The sequence below is a fragment of the Marmota marmota genome, unplaced genomic scaffold (genome assembly GCF_001458135.2).
Source record: "Marmota marmota marmota unplaced genomic scaffold, marMar, whole genome shotgun sequence".
Lineage (NCBI taxonomy): Eukaryota > Metazoa > Chordata > Mammalia > Rodentia > Sciuridae > Marmota > Marmota marmota.
The window spans coordinates 8,004,112-8,021,446 of NW_026000261.1; the positions used below are offsets into that span (position 1 = coordinate 8,004,112).

The following is a 17,335-nucleotide window of genomic DNA, read 5'->3' on the forward strand; positions in this document are numbered from 1 at the left end:
CATACAAGAGGAAATGAGGGGAAAGGGAAAAATAATACAAGGGGGAGAAATGAAGGTCAGTAGAGGGGGTAGAGAGAGAAGAGGGGTGGGGAGGGGAGGGGAGGGGGGATAGTAGAGGATAGGAAAGGTAGCAGAACATGACAGTCACTAGTATGGCAATATGTAAATCAATGGATGTGTAATTGATGTGATTCTGCAATCTGTATATGGGCTAAAAATGGGAGTTCATAACCCACTTGAAGCAAAGTGTGAAAGATGATATATCAAGAACTATGTAATGTTTTGAACAACCAACAATAAAAAAAAAATAAAAAAAAAATAGAAATGAAATTGTTTTACCAAAGGGTATTATTTATTAAAGACTTAATATTATTGCCAAATTACATTCTAGAAAGATTGTGCCAATTTACATTCCTAGCCAATAGTGTTTGAATGTTTATTTCACTGCACGTTTGCTAATATTGAGAATTGTAATAATTACCCTTATTAAGTTGATACTGTAGATGGTATCTCATTGTTCTAATTTCAATTCTATAAGGTTGGACTTTCTTTTTCAGGTTCATTATCATTCTGCATTTCCTCCTCTGTGACTAATCATTTCCTGTCCATTGCTCATTTTTTTATATTTTGATACCTTTTGAATAGATTTGTATACTAACTATGTCAATTCCTTGACAATATTTGATCACAAGCCATTTTTACTTCTTCACTTTGTTGTGTAAGAAGCCATAAGGGAGGGAACAGAGTGAAAATGGTACCATAGGACTTACAAAAATATTTCTTCTATAAAAGCAATAAGAACACTGGCAGGTAACATCTATTGAAGAAAATGCCTGAGTCTCAGTAAAAACAATGAGCTCTGTGGCAATAATCCTGATAGATAACAGACACCAATGGCAGGTATATGAGGTTAAGAGGATAATTGTTCACACTGGGTTTACTATGCTGACCCCCATCATGTGCTTTCTTTTAAAAAACAATATACTTGAGGCCACTCAGGGGAAACTTTTGTGACCTTTATACCAACCAAAGATTCCAAGACTCAGAAAGGATTTCTCAGGTTTAGGCTCTTTTCCAGTCCTTGGAGCCTTCCTATGACTTCCTGGGGCCAACATCTACTTCTTCCAATTTCAGAGGGGGAGGGTTTCCAAATTCATCTGGTTTAAAAACCTAGGTCCTGTAAAAACTACACTGTTCTCTCTGGTGAAGGTCTATTCCGCAACTTGTGCTGTATGCTCATCTCTCTTATTTAACTTTTCCAAATAAACTCATGCCTATTATTCTGTATGACCCCTTGAGATAGTTCCTGCAAGATCACAAAGAACTGGCAGTCTTTAAAATCCTGCATGTAGCCACTTTTCTGAGCCTCAACTTGGTGGAGGATCTGGCAGGCAAGTCTGATGCTTCAACAGTTCTATTCTCATTTTGTCTCTTCAGCTTTAGGATAAAAACCAACACCTAAGGATGGGAATATAGCTCTGTGATAGAGTGCTTTCCTAACATACATGAGGCCCTGGGTTTGATACCCAGCACTGTAAAAAAACAAATAAAAATAAGAAATGCCAAAACAATAACAACAACAACAAAAACATCACCACCCAGCAATCAAAGTGAAAACCAGTACCCAGCTGCCACCAGGGAAACAGGGTAGGATTGGAGCTACTTTAAAGCCCCACTCCCAGAGAATTATCATTATTTAATCTGTCTGGTAGTCTTCTGCAAGATTCTACTCACAAGTCTATCTTTATTTGACCTGACACAGGGCTCCTATAGTACAAAAAGCCTTTTCCCCAAGGGTTTTTATTGAAAACCATCAGAGCTGTTAACATGTGTGTCTCAGAGAATAGATTACAGTTGGGCCAAACAATAGGCTAACAGAGGGTTAAGAAAGATCTGGGGACTTTGAAAATCTGACATATTATTGGGAAAGTAGAAGGACATATATATGCCTGGTTTTCTGCACATTTATAGCTGTATGTAGCTTAGGAAAGAACAGAAAAGCCTAATCTTACCTCTGGCTAAAGTTGAGGCTCAGTGCAAGCAGAAAGTGATATAAATCAGAATAAAAATAGAGAAAAAAATTAAACCAAAAGTTGATTTATTGAAAAGATTTTTTAAAAAGACAAAAAGACTTAAGTATCTTTAAGGAGCCTAATCAAAACATTAAAAAACAAGGAGAGGAGACTAAATTATTACAACCAGGAAATAGAGAATATAATTATTAACCATACAGAAATATAAAAACACAAACTACTGATACCAGTTCAAGAAGAAAGAAATAATTAAACAGATCTATAAAAGTAAACAGATTGAATTCATAATGAAAACACTTCCCAGAAAGAAACCTCTAAGAACAGATGGCTTTACTGGCATATTCGACTCAACATTTAAAGAAGAATTAACACCAGTCCTTCATAAACTCTTCAAAACAAATGAGGAGGAAACATTACCCAACTCATTCTAAAAAATACAGATACCAAAATTTAACAAAAACATCACAACTATATATCAATGTATTTTACAAAATACAAATGTAAAAATCCTGAACAAAATAGTAGAAAGCCAAATTCAATAACATGTAACCAAAAAAGATTACACACCAATACCAAGATTTATTCTGGGACTGTAAGAGTGGTTTAGCATATGAAAATCAATCAATGAAATATACCATTTTAGTAAAAGAAAGGGAAAAAATCACATGATTATCTCAATGGACATAGAAAAAAATCATCTGACAAATTCCAACATTCTTTCATGATAAAAAATTAATAAAATAGGAGGATATAAGAATCTTTTCAACCTGGTAATCTACAAAAATTCAGCTGGGTGTAGTGGTGCATTCCTGTAATTCTAGAGAGTTCAGGCTGAGGCACGAGGATCACAAGTTCATGACCAGCCTGGGCAATTTAGTGAGGCTCTAAGCAACTTAGTGAGACCCTTTTTCAAAATTTAAAAAAAAATAAAAAGGACTGGATTGTACCTCAGTGGTAAAATGCCCCTGGGTACAAGCCACAGTATCAAAACCAAAAATCTACAAAATCTTCATAACTAACATTATATTTTATGATGAGAGACTGATTGCTTCCAAGATAAATAATAACCTAAGGATACACATTCTTAACAGTTCTATTAATCCAGGTATAGTGGCATGCACGTGTAGTTCCATCTATTCGGGATACTGAGGTCAGAGGATCCTTAAGTCCAGGAGTTTGAGACCAGCCTGGGCAACATAAGGAGACTCCATTTCAAAACAACAACAACAACAACAACAAAACAACATCAATACTTCCATTTTACATTGTATTGAAGATTTTAGCCAGGTCAGTGAGGCAAGAAAAAAGCAAAAAGGCATTCAGATTGGGATGGAAGAAGTAAAGTACTACTATTCAGATTCCATAATTTTGTATGTAGAAATTCCTAAAGAATCCACAAAACATTTACTAGAACAATAAATAATCTTGGCAAGGTTATAGGATATAAAATCAATATACATAAAATCAACTGTATTTCTATATACTGGCAACAAATAACCCAAAAATGAAACCAAGAAAACAATTCCATTTACTATAATATTAAAAAAGATTAAAATGCTTGGAAAAATATCCTTTTAATATTGTTAATACTCAATACTCCCCAAGTTGATCTACAGGTTCAATCAATGCAACAGTTATCTGGCTTTTTTTCCTTGAAGAAATTGTCAAGTGGATATTAAAATTCAAAGACATATGAGGGATGTAAAAGAGCCAAAACTTTAAAATAAATAAATAAATAAAAATGAAAGCACCAAAAAAATTCTGGAAAAGAACAAATTTAAAGGGCTGATACTTCCTGATTTCAGAACTCACACAGACACAGTAATCAAGTCAATGTGATACTGGCATAGGGATAGAAATATAAATGAAGGGAACAGAATCAACATTCCATAAAGAGCCCAAACATCTATGGTCAATTGACTTTTATCAAGGGTATGAAGATACTACTTCACAATCAATTGGATGGCAGAAATCAAAAAAGAGAAATAGTAAGTGTAGTTAAGTATATGAAGAAATTGGAACCCCTTGTACATTCCTGGCAGGAATGTGAAATGGTGAAGTCTCTTTGGAAAATATTTTGGTAGTGCCCTAATAAGTTAAACTTTTTGTCACCAAATAACCTAGCAATTTCACTTCAAGAAATATACCCAAAGGAATAAAAAAATGTCCACACAAAAACTTTTATATGAATATTAATAGCTGCACTATTGTTTACAGTCAAAATATGGGAATGATCCAAATGGTCACCACCTGTTCAAGAGATATACAAAATGTGGTATATCCATACAATAGAAAGTTATTTAGTCATAACAAGAATGAGGTAGAGATACCATATACTAAATAAAAGAAGGTAGACATGAAAGACCACATACACTATCATTTCAGATAGATAAGATGTCTATACTGGGCATCTTCATAGAGAAAGAAAGTAGAGTAATGATTGCATGGACCAGAGAAAGTAAGAAATGGAAAGTAAATAGTAATGAATACAGGGTTACTTTTTGGAGGATGAAAATGTTTTTGGTGATAGTTGTATGACTTTCTGAATATACTATAAAGCATGAAAAGGTGAAGTTAGTGTGTGGCATATCTCAACACAGATAGAGATAGATATGCAAGCCAGGTAAGCATTAACATATCTGTATAGCTTACATGGGTTTTTGACCAAAAGCAATATAACTCGTTTACCATATTAAATTCAAAACTCTATATTCTCAGACTTTAAGGATTCTCCATGATCTTGTCTGTTATAAACTTTTTAAAAAATATTTCTTAGTTGATGGACCTTTATTTTTTATTTATTTATATGCAGTGCTGAGGATCTAATCCAGTGCATCACACATGTGAAGCAAGCACTCTACCACTGAGCCACAACCCCAGCTCCACATACAAACTTATTTACTACTTGATACATGAACTTAGCCAGTCTGATCTCTAAGGTAGGCTCAATTCTCACCTGAATGGTACTGTTCATATGGTTACCTTAACCCAGAGTAACTTTCTTCTTGCTCTGTTTAAATTTGCTCTCATCTTTTAGAAATCAAAATCTAATGCTGCCTACTTTGAAACCATCTCTAAACTACTTCATAGAGATAACATCACAAGCTTTGTGTAAGCTTTTTTTAAACATTTTTTTTTAGTTGTAGATGGGCACAATATCTTTCTATTTATTTACTTATTTGTTTGTTTATTTGGTGCTAAGGATCAAACCCAGGGCCTCACGTGTGAGAGGCAAGTGCTCTACCACTGAGCTACAACCCCAGGCTAGCTTTTTTGTTTTTTTGGTATCAGGGATTAAACTGAGGGGTGCTTAACTACTGAGCCACATTCTCAGCCTGTTTATATTTTATTTAGAGATCTTGCTAAGTTGCTTAGGGCCTAGCTAAATTGCTGAGGCTGGCTCTGAACTTATCATCCTCCTGACTCAGCCTCCCCTATGGCTGGGATTACAGGTGTGTGCTTGTGCCCACCTTAGTTTAAGCTATTTTTTTAAAATCTTTATTTTATTTTTATGTGGTGCTGAGGACTGAACCTAGTGTCTCACAACCTAGTGCTTGTGAGGCAAGCACTCTACCACTGAGCTACAACCCCAGCCCCATGAGTTCAGGCTTTTTTTTTTTTTTGCAGAGGGTTCCCTAGGCATTCTTTTTTTTTTAAAAAAAATTTATATATGACAGCAGAATGCATTACAATTCTTATTACACATATAGAGCACAATTTTTCATATCTCTGGTTGTATATATTGTATATTCACACCAATTCGTGTCTTCATACCTGTACTTTGGATAATAATGACCATCACATTCCACCATCATTTCTAGCCCCATGCCCCCTCCCTTCCCCTCACACCCCTCTGCCCTATCTAGAGTTCATCTGTTCCTCCCATGCTCCCAGTCACTATCCCACTATGAATCAGCCTCCTTATATCAGAGAAAACATTCAGCATATGGTTTTTTGTTATTGGTTAACTTCACTTAGCATTATCTTCTCTAACTCCATCCATTTACCTGAAAATTCCATAATTTTATTCTCTTTTATTGCTGAATAATATTCCATTGTGTATAGTCACATTTTTTAATCCATTCATCATTGTTACAAGAATTAAAATCAAGAATCAATAAATGGGATGGACTCAAACTAAAAAGTTTCTTCTTAGCAAAAGAAACAATCTGTGAGGTGAATAGACAGCCCACATCTTGGGAGCAAATCTTTACCCCTCACACATCAGATAGAGCAGTAATCACTGGGGTACACAAAGAACTCAAAAAAGTTAAACACCAAAAAAACAAATAACCCAATCAATAAATGGGCCAAGGCCTGAACAAACAGTTCTCAGAAGATGATTTACAATCAATCAACAAATATATGAAAAAATGTTCATCACCATTAGCAATTAGAGAAATGTAAATCGAAACCACTCTAAGACTTCATCTCACTCCAGTCAGAATGGCAGCTATTATGAATACAAACAACAATAAGTGTTGGCAAGGATATGGGGGAAAAAGGGACACTCATACACTGCTGGTGGGACTGCAAATTGGTGCAGCCAATATGGAAAGCAATATGGAGATTTCTTGGAAAATTGGGAATGGAACCACCATTTGATCCAGCTATCCCTCTCCTGGGTCTATACCCAAATGACTTAAAAACAGCATACTACAGACACACAGCCACATCAATGTTTATAGCAGCACAATTCACAATAGCTAAACTATTCACAATAGCTAAACTGTGAGTTCAAGCTTTTTGAGAAAAGACATATTATGCATCTTTTGTACCTTTCATAGATGTAACAATATGCTAAAAAGTACTTGTCATTTAGACAGTTCATGTACTTAAATTGTTTTTCAAAAAAAATTCTCTAGGGCTAGGCATGTAATTCAGTGGTAGAGTACTTGCCTACCATGTGCAAGGCCATGGGTTTGAGTCCCAGTAACTCCTACTCCCCCCAAAAAAATCTCAGTTAATAAGTTTCAATGGATAGATGGTATTGATATGTAATCTTTATGGGTGCTCAACCTATTAGAAATGAATGTATGGTACAGAGTACTTCCTATTCCCCATAATTCAATCTTTTCTTCTTCCATAGTAGCTGGGCACAGGTCTATTCAGCTCACACTACATGTCATAGAATTCCTTTTGATTTTTTTTTTTTTTTTGGCAGTACTGGGTATTGAATCTAGGGTTGCTTCATCACTGAGTTATATTTTTGCTTTGATATTGCAATCCTCTTGCCTCAGCCCCCCAAATCACTGGGATTACAAGCATGTACCACAACACTTCACTCACAGACTTCCTTTTAAAGAGATGTGGCCATGTGATAAACATCTTCCAATAGAATGTGGGTGAAGTGGTGTAAGAACCTTCCAGGCCTACTCTGTCAAATCTCTCACAGTTTCTTCATCTCCTCTACCTGCTCCTCTGTCTGTGGTAATAGCAACAGAAGAGTACCTTAATCTCACAAAGAACTGTCTATTAACCTAAATACTCACTTTCTTCTGCTTATTCCTTTAAGAAACAATCTTCTCTTATTTATTATTATTTATTTGTATTAACAGTCTAGCCTAATGAACACAGAGTATTCCTAAAGGATTTTTTCCTAATGATTCCTCTACTACCTATAAAATAAATTCCAAATGACTGACCTGCTTCAATCTACCTTATTTTTTTCTTCAACTACTTTGCTTCATTAACCATACACTTTACTAAACAGAACATTGTCCTATACACACTCCCCATTTACCTCTGTTAGGTTGCACTGATCCTTTCACTTAGAATATTCTTGCATTCTATCTCTTTATGTCCAAAATTCACCAATTTTCATGACCTGAAAATGTCACCTTTTCTGGTTCTCCCAGATGAAATAATTTCTTTTTACTATAAATCTCAACAAGATTTTATAATCATTTAGTAGTTTATCTCACTTGTTTTTCATTTTCCCAATGAAAATGATTTTAATATGTATATAAGTATATATAAATATATATGTACATATATATGTGTGTGTACATATATATTTCTTTCTTTAATGGAAAAATTCCTACCAGACATATCTTAAAATAGCCTTACACATGTGGCACCATATCTTTTATAGAGCAAGGACTCAAAAATACTTGTTAAGTGAAAAAGATAAATTAATAAATATCAATTCTAAATATTCCTACTACTATCATACTTACATTAATAATATTCACTATCAATTCCACTCCATAAAATTCCCAAATTGGTAGAGTTGGATTTAATGTGATTTTATCATTTGAAACATTCACACAGTTGGGTTCATAGTGAGGTCATACCTGGCAGTACCCTATTTTGGGATTCCTATATGCATAGGCAGTAAGTACCCGCCTCAGAGCAGATATGCCAGTGTCACTCTGAAATGCTGGGTGCTCAGGCAGGGAACGACGCAAGTCACGTTCAATTTCTTCAGTAGCCAAGTTGCAGGTCCCTAAAGACTGTTTAACCACTTCAGCATAATAGCCAGGATTAGTAGCCATGTCATTAACAGCACCTGTATAGATGATTGCATTCACACACAAAAAAGGAATATAATATAGCTTGCATATAGTAGCATATTAGCATATATATGAAGAATTGCATTTTAAAATTATTTCATTACCTTGAAATTTAGCTTTATGTTAAGTTATATCTGAACACAAAGACATACACAAAAGAAAATGAAGGAAACGAAAAAGCTTTACACTGGTATCTAAAATGTCAAACTAACAGTATCTAAGAGAATAACATTTTTATGAGATTTTTTCCCCATTTAACTTTCTTTTGACACTAGAGATAGAGATTTCCATCAATTGGACATATCTTGCCTAATAAATTATTCTGCTCAGGCACTAGATGTGTGGATATATAGGTAAGTACACATAATTACATATCTTTCTCTCTTTGACTAGCCTGAATTCCTGATGAGTAAGACTTTGTCCTATTCATGTTTGTAATTCTTTAGCTTAGGGCATAATTCCCTAATTTCTGCTAAATGAATAAAGTTAATAGCTGAAATACCTGAAAAAAGCAGCCAGAGCTCTCCTCTTAAAGCCTCTGGAATCCCTCTTACGACCAGATCTCCAGTCTTTTTGGTTCGAAACATGCTAACACCACGCCCACATTCTGAAAATAGGATGTTCCATGACTGTTCCTTCATCTTTTCTTTCAACTGTATCAAAAAATCAAAGCAATCAAACAGAGTGAGAAAATAACTTCTTTAAAATAAACTGCCCACCCTCTTCACCATGAAACAATATGTATGGATATCAAGAACCTACAAAATAAAAATCAGTATTCACATAGAATTCAAACCCTGGACCTTGTCATCACAAAAATCACTTAAACTCATGTGAGCAAAACAGCTTTAATTCACTATTTTATAATTCTTAAAGCTCAAATAAAAATGGTAAAGGGGTCATGCATAGGAGGTAAAGCTCTGAACCATCAGTATTCTCAAATGAACTACATTTCAGCATAGATTATTAGAAATATATGCAAATAAAACTGAATATCAAAAATTTGTTTTTTATTTTCATTTTTTTTTTTGGTAGTGGTGATTTAACCTAGAGGCACTTTACCACTAAGCTACATCCCCAGCCCTTTTTATATTTTATTTTGAGACAGGTTCTTGCTCTGTTGCCAAGGTTGGTCTCAAACTTGCCATCCTTCTGCCTCACCCTCCCAAATTGCTAGTATTACAGGCATGTACCACCATACCTGGCTTATCCTTATTATTTTTTTCAAATTTTTATTTGTAGATGGACACAATACCTTTATTATTTTTTAATGTTGTGTTGAGGGTTGAACCTAGTGCCTCACATATGCTAGGCAAGCACTCTACCACTGAGCTACAATCCCAGCCCTTCTTATTCTTTTTTTCTAAGTAGTTTTTTAGTTGTAGACAGACACTATACCTGTATTTTATTTGTTAATTTTTATGTGGTACTGAGGATTGAACCCAGTGCCTCACACATGCTAGGCAAGTGCTCCACCACTGAGTCACAACCCCAGCCCTCAGTACTTCTTAATCTTAACAATACTCTTTGTGTGTTGTGGAACCAAACAACACACATAGTAGTACTTTCTGGTAAACTTTTCCAAATCTCAAAAGAAGAGTTATCAGCCCTGGTACATTCTGATCTCTAAGATTCCAGTTCATAGATTTGAATAGTTTATTTTCCTACCATTTTAGAATTAAGAGTCTCCAAATTTTGAGGGTGAAATACTGTCATTAAGGCTTCGGTGTTCACAGTTTTACTGCATTCTTTTGTACATGTTGAAGATCGCATCTCAAAATTATCAGATGGTTCTGTAGAGTCAGAACCAATAGTACCCTGAAAAACAAAGAAAGAATGTAATTGTAACAAATGCATGCTTAAAAGTTTCTGAAAGAAAAAAACTGCTAAGGTTTTATCTGTCATTTATAAACTACAATCTATGTACATATTAAATATTATGGCAATGTCTCAGAGAAACATTGCTTTCCTATCAGAATTAGAGATATCAACAAACTGACTTCAGGAAAAACAAACTCAAAACCTCAGTGAAACCATTACCCAACAAGCAACAAAATACTGGCAAAACATTCAAAATAAATCATTTCAGAACACCAGAAATTAGGTGGGCATGGAGGCTTGTGCCTAAATCCTAGCAGCTTGAGAGGATGAGGCAGGAAGATTGCAAGTTTAAAGCCACTCTCAGCAAATTAATGAGGCCCTAAACAACTTAGCAAGACCTTGCCTAAAAATAAAACAAAAAATGGCTTAATGGTTAAGCATCCTTGGGTTCAAGCCCTAGTATCAAAAACAAAACAAACAACCCCCCCCCACCGAAAACACCAGAAATTAACCAAAGGCACAGAATGTATTGAAAAGCATCTATTCAAGAAAACCAATGAGGGTTGGGGATACTGCTCAGTGGTAGAGTTCTTGCCTAACACATAAAACGCTGAATTTTTAAAAAAGTTTATTTTTAAATTAATCAATTATTATTATTATTATTATTATTATTATTATTATTATTTGCGGTGCTGGGGGCTGAACCCAGAGCCTTGCACATATGAGGCAAGCACTCTACCAACTGAGTTATATCTCCAGGCCTAATTAATTAATTTTTTTATGTGATGCTGAGAATAGAACCCAGTGCCTCACAAATGTTAGGCAAATGCTCTCCCACTGAGCCACAACCCCAGCCAAAGACCCTCGATTTGATCCCCAGCACCATAAACAAAAACAAACAGAAAACTAAAGTGTCTCAGTAAGAACAGCAGTCTGTGGGGTTTTAACTTGAGGCCATTCCTATCTTCTCTCCCTCCCAAACTTGGAAATATGATAGGCATGAAAACTGGCACTATGATAGCTAGTGAAACTCTAGGATCATCATTAAAAACCCCATCCCTATCCCATAGCACAGTCAATGTTTAAACCAAACTAGTAGCTCCCTGGAAAATCTCCACCTGCAAGATGTTATCATTTGATTCACAGCTTTGCTAAGTTAAAAAAAAAAAAAAAGCCTGTTTCTAGGGCATTATAGAAAACAACAGCAATCTTCTTGTAACATCATAATTGCTTAAGGCTGTTATTTCAGTTGGGGCAAACAAAAGCCTGGCTGAAGATTTTAAAGGAAGAAATGGAGAACCAGATGACCATATGGAATGCTGAAAAGTTTCAACAAATTCTTAGGGATCTAGAAGCATGCACACATATGCAGAGCTGCAAGTGACCCAAGGAAAGAAGCTATACAAGAGAAGATCCCAGTTACTCAACTCTAGCCATCTCTGAAAGCAAGAAATGAAAGCTAAGGTTAATTTGTAAAATTTCTGAAGTTTGAATTATACCTTTACACAAAGATGGAAGAAAACAAGGTAAAAGAGCTTTTCCAGTTTTTGCATTAATGCACTTTTTTAAGTCCCATCTAACTGTAGTAGGGTTCCAGAGGATTAATTTGATGCTTTTCCTTAGAAAAGCTTTCAGGAACCTTTACCAACATACTTAGTAAAGTTTAACTTCTCTACTTATATCATATTCATTAATTGCAATTGGACACAATACCTTTATTTATTTGTTTTTATGTGGTGCTGAGGATCAAACCCAGTGCCTTGCACATGCTAGGCAAGCACTTTACCACTGAGCCACAACCCCAGCCCAAAACTTCATGTTTTTTTAAAGGTGTTTCTCCCTTTCTTAAGCTAAATATGTTGACAAAGATTCTTTAAAGCTATTTTCATTAGTTTAGCATCTGAATTAAGATACAAATAACATAATAAAATTGATGCATTTATGGCATAAAGTCAGTGGTTCTAATATATTCAGGGTTGTGCAACCATCATCACAATCTTAAGTTTATTATGATATCATCACCCCTAAAATAAATCCCCTATCCCTTTGCAGTCCCTCCCCCATGACCTTCCCCCCATTCCAGGTTCTATATAACTAATCTGTCAGTATAAATTTACCTATTCTGGACTTTTCATATAAATGGAATAATATAATATGTAGTCTTTTGTTTATTACTTCTTTGAACTTATTTCAAGGTTCATTCATATTATAGTATGTATCAGTATTTCATTTGTTATTGCCAAATGATATTCTACTGTATGTCATATTTTATTCCTTTATTCATCATTTGATGGCTTTTTTACACTTTTTTGGTAATTGTGAATAATCCGGCTAAAAACATCCATGAGCAAGTATTAGGGTGAACATTTATTTGCAGTTCTCTTGGGCAGATAATCTGAAGTAAAATTACTGTGTCATATGGTAACTCTACACTCAACATTTTGAGGAATTGCTTAACTGTAGTCCAACGTGGCTGTACCATTTTATACTCCCAACAATGTATGAAGTTTTCAATTTCTTCACATCCTCCTCAACAGTTATTATCTGGCTTTTTAATTATACTCACTCTGATGAGTATGAAATGTTATTCCATTATGGTTTTGTCTTGCATTGCTCTAATGACTAATGATACTGAAAACCCTTTCATGTGTTTGTTGGTCATTTATATTCTTTGAACAAATAGCTATTGAAATCCCTTTTCCATATTTTTAGAAAGTGTGTTGTTTACCTTTTACTATTGAAGTGTAAGAGATGTTTATATGTTCTGCATAGAAGTCCCTTATCAGACATAAAACGTCCAAATATTTTCTCCCATCCTGTGAACTTTTTTTGTGTTGATACTATCATTTGTAGCACAAAAGTCCTTATTTTTTATGTATTCAAATTTACCCATTTTTCTTTTGTCATAATCTTGTCAATTAGGAAATAACTGCCTAATTCACAGGCATAAAGATTTACTTCTATGTTTACCTGGCAAGTTTTATAGTTTCAGCTCTTTAATGTAGGTCTGGTGTGTTTTGAGTTAATATGTAGTATCTTGATATCCACGGTCCCACCACTGTCTGTTGAAAAGACTACACACTAAGCAGGGTGTGGTGGCACATGCCTGTAATCCTAGCAATTTGGGAGGCTGAGGCAGGAAGATCACAAGTTTGAAGTCATCCTAAACAATTTAGCAAGACTCTAAGCAACTTAATGAGATTATGTCTCAAAATGAAAAATAAAAAGGGCTGGGAATGTAGCTCAGTGGTAAAGTGCCCCTGGTTTCAATCCCTGTTTTTTTTTTTTTTTAAAAAAATGAATATACTTTCCCTCTGTGAATTGATTTGCCATCCTTGTGAAAAATTAAGTGATCATAACTTCTAGACTTTCAATTTTTATTACAGTGATCTATATGTCTATCCTTTTGCCAGTATCACAGTTTACTAGGGTTGTATAGTAAGTTTTAAAATGAAAAGCATGTGAGTCCTCTTTGAGACCCTTGCATTTCTAGATGAATTTTCTGATCATCAAAGTTGTAATTTTAAAATTACTCAAATTCTGTGGATTAACTATACCAGAAGTCTTGAGTTCCTAGTAGGGGTACTTAAAAAGGCTTACCAAGGTCATCACTCAAACTTTAGTAGTTTAAGCAAAATGAAAAGACTGCCCATGATTGAGGTGGAGGAAAAGTGGCAGCTTAGTAGAACGGTCCAGTGGCATTTTAGCTTAAAACCAAGAAAAGTCAGTAATAGACCCAGGAGGGTTGGACATTAAGATAGGATCTAGGTAAAGTTACAAAGGCCGATTCAAATCAATGTCTGAATGAATAAAAGGGTATGGCAGAAGAGGCTAATAATGGAAAATTAGTGATTAATCATTATAGGGCACAAACTACAACAGTTGCCTTTAAAAAAAACCTGTTTTGCTGCATCACAAACTTACTTCCTAAGATTAAAATTAGCTGTTTTATTGAGGAATTAAATGTTGCAAATACATGTTGACAAATTCATAGTTTTAGTCTAGATCCCAAGCAAGGTACATTATATGACTGAGGCACCAATTATCTATTGGTAGTATATCCAAACTACAGGGAAAATGTGTAAGAAGGAGAAGCAAATAATCTCTTAAGTGATGAAACCCTACACATAAATTTATAAGAGTGATGACAAATATGCTAGTTGTATCCATAATTATCTCCTAAGTATTCAAAAATCAAATTAACATATTCACCTTCAAAGATGTGGCTTAAAACAACTTCATACTTGACATATTATTATCTTTGAGTTACTAGGGATTGAACCCAGAGCCTAATGCATGCTAGACAAGCTCTCTACCACTGAGCTACACCCTAGCCCTCATACTTAAAATTATTTAAAGAGTTTAATAGATTGTTTAAGGAATAAAGCTTATTTTTTTAAACATTTATTTTTTTGCTCTGGCTCTTCTGGTGACAACATCTTTGTCTGTATGTGGTGCAGCCGTGGCTCTTCTGAATGGAAGATTTTACCTCATATCCATCCAGACCAATTCTATATATCTGTTTATTTAGGTTCTTGTAACTCTGACTGGAATAATCTTGGCGCTCATCAAACATTTATTGCCTCAGCAAAACTGAGTCACAGCAAGAAAGTAACAGAGGTTGCTTATTTTATGGCAGATATTCTTAAACCTGTTTGATTTTTGGTGTATGACAGAGTTTAGAAGTAGCATATGCCTCTAACAGTAAAGGAAAGATAGGGCAGATTAATATTTATGTGTAAACTTACTACAAAATATCAGATTTAAATTAGACTATCTCATAAACTTGGCACAATGATGATTGGATCCAGAGTTAACCTGAAAAAACAAAAATTAAGACAAAAATATACAACCCCCCCACTTTTCTCAAATATTAGAAGCTTATCTTAAATAAATTCCCATTCATAATCCATAATTGAAAATGGGATGCTAATTTTATTTCTAAAAATCTTTCTGGTTTCCTACCCTAGAAATAAATCTATTACTTCCCACAGCTACAGTATCTATTTCTAATTTATATTATAGTTACAGGAAACACATTACCTTATTCTTATAAAGGAAAACAAAAATTAGTTATGTGAGTTAAACTATTATTCCTATCTGATTACATAGAATAAGGAAACCACTACTGGTTTTTTATAACTTAAAACTCCTCATGTTAGGGCTGGGGATGTGGCTCAAGTGGTAGCGCGCTCGCCTGGCATGTGTGCAGCCTAGGTTCGATCCTCAGCACCACATATAAACAAAGATGTTGTGTCCACTGAAAAAAACTAAAAAATAAATATTAAAATTAAAAAAAAAACCCCAAAAACTCCTCATTTTAGAATCAGGAAATACCTCCTTCTATCAAGTAGAATGAATGTTCCTGGAGCATATTACTTCTAATTAAAAACTTAGAAACTGGGATAATGCTGGTTATGATAAGTAATAAAATAAACACATTTGCATATGCTTGGATAATCTGTAGAAGGTATTTATTTGCCTATCTAAACACTTTAAGACATAAATGCATTTTCTAACCTTTCTTGACATTCCATAGTTCCTACGATTACTTGTAATGCAGTTTAAAAGCATCAAGCAGGGGCTGGGGTTGTGGCTCAGAGGTAGAGTGCTCGCCTAGCATGTGTGAGGCACTGGGTTTGATCCTCAGCACCACATAAAAATAAAGGTATTGTGTCCACCTATAACTAAAAAATAAATATAAAAAAAATAAAAGCCTCAAGTAAGAGATCTTCAACAGTGCTTTCTATTCTTAGGTCAGTTTGTCAAAAACTAAGTTAAAGAAGCCCATACTTCTTCATCTCATAGTTTTGAAAAATTATCCAATAATATTCCTTAATTATATATGCCAGTAAAAGTAAGAGATCAATCAAGTGTGGTGACACATGACTGTATTTCTGGCTACTTGGGAGGCTGAGGCAAGAGGATTTCAAGTTTGAGGCCAGATAGGGCAATTTTGGAGACCCTGTTTCAAAAAAAAAAAGCAGTGGGGTTGGGATATAGTCAGTGGTAAAGTGCTTGCTTGGCATGTGCAAGCTATGGATTCAATCTCCAGTACCCCCCTCTCACATAAAAAATAAAAGATTAAAATATCTTTTAAACACTTGATTAGAATTCTACAAAACCTGTTTATGCATCCAGGTTTTATCATAACTCATAAAAATGGAACATTTTAGTTGATACCTATTTCAAATTTGGACAGAACTGAGTTTATGCATAATCCCAATTACTTCTGGGAGCATTTGTTCTTTGTACCACATCTTTGATGTATTCATAGGAAGAAATTTCTAACTTCCTTCCTACATTCATGTTTTAATTTTATTTAAATTCTTTGAGATTAAGATTTAAAAGTCTAATGTTTCTTATAAAATTTAACCAGGTTTGTTAAAATTATAAAATGCACTTTTTGTTTCAGTAAACTGGGTGTAACTCTAAAATAATAGAGCTACAATTTCTTTTATTTAGAAATCAAATAGAAATAGTTCTTGTTTTAAAAAGCTTTCCTTCACTAATATTTAAAATATACTATTGATAAAGCTAGATGTATAGAGACAATATTAAAATAGTCAATATTTCTCGTCATTGCTATGAAAAAATCTTCAGTGAAAAAAGAATATTAGGACAATTAAAAGATATATTTCAGGCTAGGGTTTTGGCTCAGTGGTAGAGCACCTGCCTAGCATGTGTGAGGCACTGGGTTCAATTCTCAGCACCACATATAAGTAAATAAATGAAATAAAGGTCCATCAACAACTAAAAAAAAATATTAAAAAAAAAGATATATTTCGCAGGGCATGGTGGCAGTGGCTCAGGAGGCTGAGGCAGGAGGATAGCGAGTTCAAAGCCAGCCTCAGCAAAAAAGCAGGGTGCTATGCAACTCAGTAAGTTTAAAATACAAAATAGGGCTGGAGATGTGGCTCAGTGGCCAAGTGTCCCTGAGTTCAATTCCCTGTACCCCTCTCCCCA

At 34.6% G+C, this 17,335-nt stretch overlaps 1 protein-coding gene across 1 annotated transcript in view; it reads right to left on the bottom strand.

Annotated features, from left to right (window-relative positions):
• The window catches only part of Tbc1d8b (TBC1 domain family member 8B), a 67,567-nt gene that overhangs the window by 26,792 nt on the left and 23,440 nt on the right, over positions 1-17,335 (bottom strand). The window contains exons 6-8 of the mRNA XM_048796870.1: positions 10,217-10,366; positions 9,051-9,201; positions 8,330-8,544 (exon numbers count right to left, since the gene is read on the bottom strand). Of these exons, the coding sequence (XP_048652827.1) occupies positions 8,330-8,544; positions 9,051-9,201; positions 10,217-10,366 (516 nt within the window). The remainder of the gene's footprint in view (positions 1-8,329; positions 8,545-9,050; positions 9,202-10,216; positions 10,367-17,335) is intronic.